Source organism: Brachyhypopomus gauderio, chromosome 1 (genome assembly GCF_052324685.1).
Source record: "Brachyhypopomus gauderio isolate BG-103 chromosome 1, BGAUD_0.2, whole genome shotgun sequence".
Taxonomy (NCBI): domain Eukaryota; kingdom Metazoa; phylum Chordata; class Actinopteri; order Gymnotiformes; family Hypopomidae; genus Brachyhypopomus; species Brachyhypopomus gauderio.
In genome coordinates, this window is record NC_135211.1 from 4,626,633 (window position 1) to 4,637,066 (window position 10,434).

At 45.2% G+C, this 10,434-nt stretch overlaps 1 protein-coding gene across 2 annotated transcripts; it reads right to left on the reverse strand.

Moving 5' to 3' along the window:
- Positions 1-1,224: 1,224 nt before the first annotated feature.
- Positions 1,225-4,401, reverse strand: pgap4 (post-GPI attachment to proteins GalNAc transferase 4). 2 transcript variants are annotated; one of them, XM_077014048.1, is made up of 2 exons: positions 4,250-4,401; positions 1,225-3,635 (listed from the first exon to the last, which is right to left on the reverse strand). In XM_077014048.1, the coding sequence occupies exon 2, from the start codon at positions 3,435-3,437 to the stop codon at positions 2,244-2,246; it is 1,194 nt and encodes a 397-aa protein (XP_076870163.1). In that variant the 5' UTR covers positions 3,438-3,635; positions 4,250-4,401; the 3' UTR covers positions 1,225-2,243. The 2 variants fall into 2 exon arrangements, with proteins under 2 accessions (XP_076870163.1, XP_076870072.1); XM_077013957.1 differs by having other exon boundaries at positions 4,168-4,401.
- Between the last annotated feature and the right edge of the window lie 6,033 nt (positions 4,402-10,434).

Consider the following 10,434-nt stretch of genomic DNA (forward strand, 5'->3'; position numbering starts at 1 on the left):
TCCTGCCCAATTTATTTTGGTAAACTGGCCCCGGAGAGCAATTGGTCCTGATGTTTGGACTTCATTTAGGTTTCTGTGTTGTAAAATTTTGATGTTCCGAATTTGTTTACTCTGCTTTACTGCATTTGAGTGTTTGTCAAAATTTGGCCTAAATGTTTACGATGTTTATTGTTTAATTTTCATTTTTAAAACTGAAATCCATCAAGAACTGGATCCCACATCACCGGAAGCCACGTTTCTGCGCTTGCCTTAAGTAAACCCAATAATTAATATTTGAGCCACTAGAGGGCGCCATCTCGATGTTGGTATCTAATCTTGATCCCAGCCACGAGAACGTTTGCAGTGGTCGTCACATCAAACCCACAACGAAAAACTCTATTTATTAAAGCCAATGTTCCGAAATATTGCTCAGTCAGCATCATTAGGTGGACACAAATTGATTATCATTATGAACTCATTATTAATATTTTTGTCGTTTCTCTTTTGATTAAAAAGCTGCACAACCCATCACATTTCTTAGGACTGGAAATTTGTAGCAGTGATTCAAACATACACACATTAGTGATGTCTTCTTTGCCCACACCTAGGTTCCCAGAGAATGTCCCTAAACACAGTCATAAAATGAGAACTCTGGCTGGATGGCTTCCTGAAACCAAACACGTTTCACGAGACAAGCTCAAGGTCACCAAGGTCATTCTGATGATGAGGCCTGTCTTATTTCTGCTCAGTGTTTGCGCCGTTTGCACTCTTTGTGGCAGATTCCTCCTATAATTACCAAGGCTGACAGCTGAATTAGCATGTTAAAAAACACACGGCTGTTATCAAGCGTCTTTTAGAAGTAGTATAAAAATAAAAATATTACACAAAACTAAACATCTTTATGATAAATGAAACCAAAGTTCAAAGATCAATGCAGGTAATTTTGTCTCAAAAATAAATATTTAAATCCAAAATCTGATAACCCACTACAAGCTGTTTTTATGACTTAGGCAGACACAACTGCAGAATCAACAAAATATGAGCAGTTTTTACATTATTGCTTTTTACAGTTTATGAGAAGTTCAGATTGTATATAGCATGCATTTAAATGACATTTTTTTCTAAAATGTTGCCAATGTATCATCAGCCCCTTTACCAGCATGTTTCTAAAAACTTGTTAGGGGACCGACTGCTGTGTGGTCTCATTACATTAACAGCCTGAAACCAAGAACACACCACAATAGGTCAAGGTGTACTCTCAGAATTTATTATTCATTTTGGAAGAACAATAATATTGTGAAAACTAAATGTGAATTTTCTTAAGACATAAAGCCAAGCCTGACCAATAGCAACGTCCTACCTACTTGATCTAAACCTGTGGCTTAGGCAGTGAAATCCACATGAAACAGCCCAGCAAGTTCATGACAACTTATATTTTCGAATCCTCTGATATTGTCTTAATGCTTATCTTAATGATTGCAGATTTCGTTAAAACCGTCCCAACTATCTATTTGTATCATAGCTGGTGTTTTATGGATTAAAATATTCACATTTCACACTCTACTCCTGAATGATCCTTAACAGGAGTCATACTGATATCCCTAGATAGATTAATCAGTAAGATCCTCTGATTGTGATCAGATCTTTGCCAACAGGGCCACTACTATGCACCCTTCACGACAACATTCGGCCCAAGGGACAGAGAGGCGGGACAACATCCGGCCCAAGGGACAGAGAGGCGGGACAACATCCGGCCCAAAGGACAGAGAGAGGCAGCGGAGCACAACGCAGGAGGGGTCACAGGTTTGAAACCAGATTTCATAATTATGCTACTGCATCTGTGACCACATGTGCTGCAAGGCACTTTATTGCATGATTTAATAAGCGTCCACAAGGGTGCACCAGGCACCCACCCTGAGGCTGCTATCCACAGTGGGGAGGTGGAAGGAACACTGCACACACACTGACACCTGTTCTGAACCACGGCTTGCAGCGCCACCATGTTCCTTCTTGTTCGTTTCGTGTCTGGACATCCCACATGGCAGAGTGGTACAGTCCAACTACGCTATAAGCCGCTATTGGGATGGTTCGGTCCATGTATGCTATAAGCCAACTTCAGAGTGGTACAGTCCACCCCGAAGATGTTACGTACTGCAGAAATAACTGGTTTTATATGCACTTATGTATTTATAATGTTCTTTGGGTACAATCAATTGGATCTGAGAGAATAAAGCCTTTAGAGTATCCAGGGCTGCTGGCCACAGTCAGAGCAGTTTAGGGTGAACGGAGTTAGCGCGCACAGAGGAGAACGCACCAATGTGGTGTATGAGGTTGGGCTCCACGCTGTAGGCACGCTCGCCTGGCGTGGAGCGGGCAAGCCGGTACAGCACCATGTCCTTGGCGTTGCCCATCTGGCACAAGACTCCGTCCAGCAGGGCGGTGACGCGGACGGAAGCGTTGCCGGGGAAGAGCATGGCGGGCGTACAGCACTCCGTGGCAGGGGAGACGGAATAGAGCTGCGGAGAGAGACGGCGGACCTCCAGGAGGTAGTGCCTGCCACCGAGCTCCGCCACCGCCATGACGTAGAGCACCAAGAAGAGGAAGAGTGGGGTGGAGAAAGAGGGGGCGAGGGGGCCGCACAGGGACAGGACCAGCAGCAACGCAGTGGCCCCCACCACACCCAGTCCCACCCACTCCAGGATGCGGTAGGGCTCCGGGTTCCAGTAGCACTGCAGTCGCTCCGGGTGGTAGAGCTTCACGTAAAGAGCGTCCAGAGCAAACCGCCGTGACAGCAAGTCCCGGACGACGGCGAAAAAGTCTTCCCTGGGGAGCGCGTCGTCCTCGAGGACCACCACGTTCCTGGGGCGCAGCAGTTCCCAGCCCTTGCGGAGACAGTAAACATAGTCCCTCTTCTCCTTCTCAAAAATGTTCACTCTCTCGTGAATCCTCTGCTGTTCCTCAGGAAAGCGCCTCACCACCCGGAACGACTTCTCCAGTAAGGCAGCGTCCTCGTTCTTGAGGGGCCCGCTTTCAACGTCGCACACCAGCACCTCAGCACAAGGCAGGTCTCCGCACGTCCCGAGCAGTCGCTCCAACTGCCTCATCACCTGCAGCAGGTAGTGGGAGCTCTGACCGCCCTCCGCCCTCCTGGCGGTCACCACCGTCACCAGGAGCTCCGGCCCCGTGGCGGGTGGCCTCTTAAGAGGAGGAACCACAGGCACTCTGGCAGTAGCCGCATGCTGCCAGTAACGCAGGGCTTGCTGCCCGTGGTCGTAGCTGTTCCGCAAAGCCTCGTCGCTCATCCAGTCCAGGTAGACAGACCGCAGGAAGTAGTATGAGTACAGGCTGCGGTGACAGCCGAGCGGGAGGACCACGCCGAACGTCAGGACGCACAGAGACAGGCCTCGAGCTGCCCACCAACAGGTGTGCGGGTGCAGAGACGCCCTCCATCGCCGCATTTGTGTGGAAGAGGAGTCCGGCCACCCCGACACACCACGGGTCTGCCAGGAGTGACCACACTACACGTAGGGGGGGCAGCACCACAGTCCCGCTCCTCGGAAGAGCGGCTTCAGGAACGGAGACGCTCTTCAAGCAGTGGTCATGAAGCACTTTCACAACCTTTACCAATGAGTCTCCGTTTTCTCCAACACCAACACCTGTGTCGACATGCCAAGCATAGTTGACATAGTTGAGAGTTGACATGTGACAAAAACATGCACACACAATACATTTGATTTAAAAAATCTCATCTGAAACTATATTAAACAGATCATTTGGGGTCTCCCTGATATGAGGGGCACACAGGTAAGAAGTCCGACCCCGCAGGTGAGCAGTGATGACCTGCGATGAAGCCCGGAAGAATGACAAGTTTATTTCTCTACTGGTCCAACAGCTCGAGTGTCAAACGTATCGTTATCAACACATTCGAGTCTAAGATTTGTCTGTAAAATAAATATTTAACATTTTCGAGAACTGCAGTATTACAAAAAACCGTAACATGAGCACACAAGGATTAGTTTGCGTGGTTCGACGTACTAAACGGCGCTTCGGAACCACAACCAGTTAATTGAAATGAGCCGAATCGACAGTAACCTAACTAAAGGTCGTCGGTCCACACACGAATAAGCTACAAAGTATTACACGTATTTCATAGCGCCAAATATGTATCGGTTGCAATTTTATGCTCACCATAACTTGTACTGGTTCTGAACACAGCAGTTTCATGGCCATTTCATTGCAAAAAAACTGAAGTAACCGAAACAATACTCACGGACCACCCCTTTTACCGTACTCCGTCGACAAAAATGGCTTCAAACTTAAAAAAAACCCACATCAGAGACTGTATGTATACGTATATCTACGGTATATATACGGTCTCTGCCCCACACGCAGATAGCAGCATATGCTAAGATTGTTAACGGTGTAAAACGGCGACAATTCGCGCACACGTTATTTCTGATTAGGACTTAGTAGTTCTAAAGTTACAAATTTATTGCATATTTATTAAACTAATCAAAAATTATTTTAATTATTCAACATCTCAATTATCTCAAGGACAAAGGCCTGCTGATAAAACTGCGGTCAAGCTATCCGCGCTTTTGCGATTCATCCGCGCTTTAAATCCTATTGCGCCTATATGCTTCATTTTACGGTATCTCGCTGCTCACCGCTTATTAAGGCTGTCTAAGCACAGAGAAACACTGCTATTATTTAAAGAGCTTTCTTTAGGTGCTGTCAATTCCAGGTGCCGCGATTAAAAGTCCTCACCAGGATTTTGCTCAGGCTTCCTGGATTGTGTTGATTTCACTAATTTTACCTGGATTGCTAATTAGAAAATATAGCAAGCTTGAGCAAAATCCTGGTGAGGACTTTTAATCACGGCACCTGGAATTGACAGCACTACTTTCTTTAGATTCATAAATATTTTATTTGATTTAACTAATTTACTTGCATCATTAAATATAATCAGTTTCAACCTAACAAGGCTGGGACACAAATGCTTGTGGATAATCTACTGTATGGCATCACTAACATGCGGAACTTACACTTCTCCAGATTTCATTAGGGGAACATTCTACGTTTGAATATCTGGCAGTACAACTCAACAGTAATTATCCAGTTCTTTTGATCTATTATCCTCCCAGACTACATACAGAGAATTAGCAAAAATGCTTTCTAGGATTTTAATTGATTTTGATTATGTTTGAATTACTAGGGATTTTAATATTCACATGGATATATCCATAAATCCAATCACTTCAGAATTCATGAGGATGCTTAACTCTTTTGATCTCATACACCAGGGCTATTCAACTGGCGGCCCATTTGCAACATTTTACGACACTGTGTGGCGCTTTACGGAACCTTGTGTCTCTATGCGGCACGAGTGTTACGTTCATTACGTTCGCCCCCCCCTCCACTATGACAGTATTGGTATTGGTCTGAAAATTGTCTGGCACACAGGTCAGAGCTCTCTGGCTTGCAGAAAAATATATTTGAATTGCCCTGTCATACACCATGACATGTATCAGGTCCAACTCATAGGCACAGCCACATTTGAGATTTGATCATTTCTAAATGAAAAGAGGTTAAGTATTGAATTGAATTAAAAATTCATTTGTTGACCTATAAGGCCTTAAATGGTCTTGCAATATCCACTATTGTGACGGGCGGGGGTGAGCAACTTTCACTTGCGCAACATTGCCAAAATTAGAAACATATTAAATATTAGTGATGCAGAAAAACTAATCCATGCATTCATATCCTCTCGTTTAGATTATTGCAACAGTCTCCTAGCTGGATGTTCTGGTAAATCGATAAACAAACTCCAGCTGGTTCAGAACGCAGCAGCACGAGTTTTAACAAAAACTAAAAAGTTTGATCACATTAGTCCCGTACTATCGTCATTACACTGGCTGCCAATTAGATTCCGTATTGATACGGAAAATAATACTTTTAATACTTTAATAAAAAAATACTTTTATTAACATATAAAATGCTGCATGGCTTAGCTCCAGACTATCTTAGTGAACTTATTGAACAATATAACCCAGCGCGTTCACTTCGCTCGCAGGACGCAGGGTTATTAACTGTTCCTAGGATCACAAAGATCACAGCAGGGGGAAGAGCCTTTTCTTTTAAAGCTCCCCATCTGTGGAATAATCTTCCTGCCTCTATTCGGGACTCAGACACAGTCTCAATGTTTAAAACTCGATTAAAGACTCATCTGTTTAGTTTGGCCTTTGATTAATCTGTTACATATTTACTACATCTCGTATCTTTTCTCCGAGGTTCACCTGGAGAGTAACATTGGCAACACGGTGGCTTGGTGGTTAGCACGTTTGCCTCTCAGCACTGGGGTCTTGGGTTCAAATCCCTATCTGAGTGGAGTTTCCATGTTCTCCCCGTGTCTGCGTGGGTTTCCTCCGGGAACTCCGGTTTCCTCCCACAGTCCAAAGACATGGAGGTTAGGTAAATTGGCCCTCCCTGATTCCCTGACAAATTCTCCCTGAGTGTGTCTGTGTGTCTTCATGTTCAATAAAAAAGCAGTTGTCTGAATGTGTGTGTGCTTGTGTGCCCAGTGGTGGATGGTGCTCTGCCACTAGGGTCTGTCCTCACTCCCCTTCCTGCACCCCATTCAGTCCCCCAGGGGGCTGTGGATCCCGGTTGAGAGTACGCTGTGCGCAATTGGCTGCCGCTTCTCGCCAGTGTGTGATTGGTTGTGTACGAGTTGTATCCGTGTTAAAATTGTAAAGCGTCCTTGGGTATATAGAAAGGTGCTATATAAGTTGAACATTCATTCATTCATTCATAACATTGCGGTCGGAGCCTACAATACCAGCATCGCTGCTCCGACACGGAATGAAAGCCTGGCGTTCATCAACAGACATTTACAATGACAATATCATAACCCAGAACTTTCATTTTTACCTTTACTTAGTCTGATTGTGTGATTTGTGTGTGACTTGTGTATTTGTCTGTATTTTGTGTAATTTGTGTGTTAACGGGCCGCCCAATGGAGGATGGGTTCCCTTTTGAGTCTTGGTCCTCCCAAGGTTTCTTCCTATTCCCCACCATCATAGGGAGTTTTTCCTCGCCACTGTCGCCTTTGGCTTGCTCATTAGGGTTCTGGACCCATAGTATTGTTAACCTTTTAAATCCTGTAAAGCGCTTTGTGACAACATGTGTTGTGAAAAGTGCTATACAAATAAACTTTGATTGATTGATGGATTGAACTAAAAGGAAGCGATCACGCCAAGTCTCAGGGAAAAAGGATGGTTTAATAGAAAGTGTGCAAACCAAAAACCCGTGCAATATCTCCAAATTAAGGATATAATGACCAGCGGTCAACTGGTACAAAGACAAGACATATATAGGCAAACAAACGACCCTCAGGTGAGACGGATCACGGGCTCCGCCCACCTGAGGGACGCACATGACGTCACCAAACAACAACAACAACAGCCGCTGTGGACGGAGGCGGCCGGTAGGGGGCCGCCTCACCGTGACAGACCCCCCCCACCAAGCCGCACTCCCCTCCACTGGGTGTGTGGCACACAGCGGCTGCACACAAAACATGAAGGGGCAGGAAGGCAGGGACAGGCATGGACACACCTCCTGAGTCCGGGAGCTGGAACACAAAAACACACATTACTCAGCTCGCCTCCCCGGGCGGGACCCTGGACCGACCGGGCCGTTCACAACACAAAACCACGCCCCGGTCGGTCACAGGGCCCTCACGCCCTAACCGGAGTTTAGCCAGAGAGCCCCAAGGGTGTGCGGACGAGGAGCTACGACTCCTTCATCATCCTTAGTGTGTGAGTGTGTGTGCAGGTTACCTCCCCGAGGCGTCTTCTTCTCCTGGGCCTACCTCCTCCCAGAGCTGACCCCTGCCTTCTGCTAGGGGTCACCCCAGCCTCCTGGGGAGCCAACCCCTCCCGGGGCCTCTCATCGCAAGGTGGACTCTTCCACCCAACCCAGGAGCGCCAGAGACCGAGGCCCAGAGCACCCCCGACGCGGGCTAGGGAGCAGCCCCAAGGGCCTTCTGGTCACCCCGGGTAGGAGGGAGGATCTCCATCTCCAGCAGGAGCTTCTCAGACCGGAGCCCCATGGTCCCCAAACATCCGGGGGCCCCAGCCCTCTAGGGAGGGGCTCTTCATGACCAGGCTCCGGTCAACCCACAACACAAGGGGGCTCCTGCCAGGTGGAGACCCCCACAAGGTCCAGGGACACCGCCAGGGAGAAGCACCTGCACAGAACACACACACACACACATCCACACACACACTCCAACATAAAACACAAACGCGCCTCAGACGCCCTCCGTGCCATACCCAGTGGCACGGGACCACGAAGTGCGCATTTGTAGGCCGGTTACGTCACTGCGCTGCGCCGAGGCTGTCCCGATTCGTGGGCTCCTTCTTATGCGGCCGATGAATGTAGCCTTCAAAACCCCGAAAACGAAGGATGCATCTGAGTATCCTTCGCGTCCCACCATATCCCAGGATTCATTGCTCTATGAACAATAAACAGGCGGAGTCTAGTGTACGGGCCGAAGAATTCGTTTTTAAATGTCGGTATTTTTAAAATATGGACATTTATACTGCAGTGAGATGCTAAATAACATGCCAGTTATTAATGATATTGCAGGTAAACATGTGCTTTGAGTATTTACTAAAGAGTAACGTTTATAAAAATACATTGAATTTTGTTATGAAGTTATACTTCCCGCCAAACATGTGAATACATGTTCAACGCATTTTCTTTTAGGCATTTGTGGGTGATGTGATATTTGTCGGACAGCTCGCTAACACGTATGTAACGGGGCAGAGTGTGGTCACGCAAACATACGTCTTGCGAAGACTAGACTGTTTCATTTAACAGCCGTGAGATGCAGCCTACCCGGCCTTCGAAGTGTGTGGCCACCGTGGGCTGCGGTCTACGCGGTCTACGTAGGCTGCAGCCCCTGAATTGAGATGCAGCCAGTGACTCTGAAATCCCTTCCTAAATGTCCTTTTTTGTTTACTAGTTATGGCTCTTGTGTTTTTGGAAGAGACACATTGTAAAAAGTACCATCTTGATAAGTTAAAATTGCTCAAGATTATTATTCTATTTCAAGTAACTGAGAGTTTTTTTTTTTTGTATAAATTTATGTAAAAATGTCTTTACCTAGTGGCAGTTTTTCAAAAGACAAAAACTATTTCAAATAAGGTTTAAAAAATCAGAGCTATTTTGACTAATGAAAATGCTACTTTCTGCAGTCTGAGATTTCCAAATTGTCCTTTTTTTGTTTACTGGTTATGGCTGTTGTGTTTCTGGAAGAGACACACTGTAAAAAGTACCATCTTGATAAGTTAAAATTGCTCAAGATTATTATTCTATTTCAAGTAACTGAGAGTTTTTTTTTTTGTATAAATTTATGTAAAAAATATATTTACCTAGTGGCAGTTTTTCAAAAAGACAAAGACTATTTCAAATAGGGTTTAAAAAATCAGCTATTTTGACTAATGCAGTGTTAAACCACCTGGAACAGCAGGGAACCTACGCCCGGCTCCTTTTTGTGGATTAGCTCCGCTTTCTATACCATCTCCACAGACTGATGAGCAAACTGCTGGATCTGGGCCTTCCTTTTCCTTTCTATCAAAGACTTCCTGAGGGAGCGCAAACAAAGGGTTAGAGTGGGACTTCTTCAGCCATTGCTCCTCAAGGCTGTGTCCTGAGTCCCCTTGGTAAAGTTTGCTGACGATACAACCATTTTGGGTCTTATCACCGGAGACGAGACAGCCTACCGGGATAAGGTAGAACGGCTGTCATTTGTGGTGCACAGACAACAATCTACGTCTGAATACATCAAAGACAAAGGAGCTTGTCATTGATTTTAGGAAGACAAAAGAAATCATTCAACCCATCACCATCAATGTGGATTGTGGAAAGGGTCACAGACTTTCACTTCCTGGGTATTCTTCAGGAGGACCTATCCTGGGGTCCTCAAGAACAACATCATTAATCAGATATATATATGTAATGTGTATATATGTGTGTGTATATGAGTGTGTATATATGTAATATGTGTATATGTGTGTGTATATATGTAATATGTATATATATATAGTTGTTTTACAAAAACAGTAGCACTAATACAGTAGCGTCTTTACTGCCTAGACCTGTTTACTGTAGAAAAATTGAAATATAGATATATATTTCTAAATATATTTTTGCTTTTAAGCACCGTTCATGACCAAAATTAAATGAATATCCTGACCCAGTGGAGTTAGCTAGTTAGCTAGCTAATTAGCTCTGCTATTATCATAGTTATTTTATGATATATAAATATAAAAATGAATCGATACATAGATAAATAGATAAACATAAGCGCGAAGCATAATATTCTTTATGGAAATCTGAATCATGAATCCATACAAGGACACCCGTTTCCGGTCCCACGCTGGAGTTACG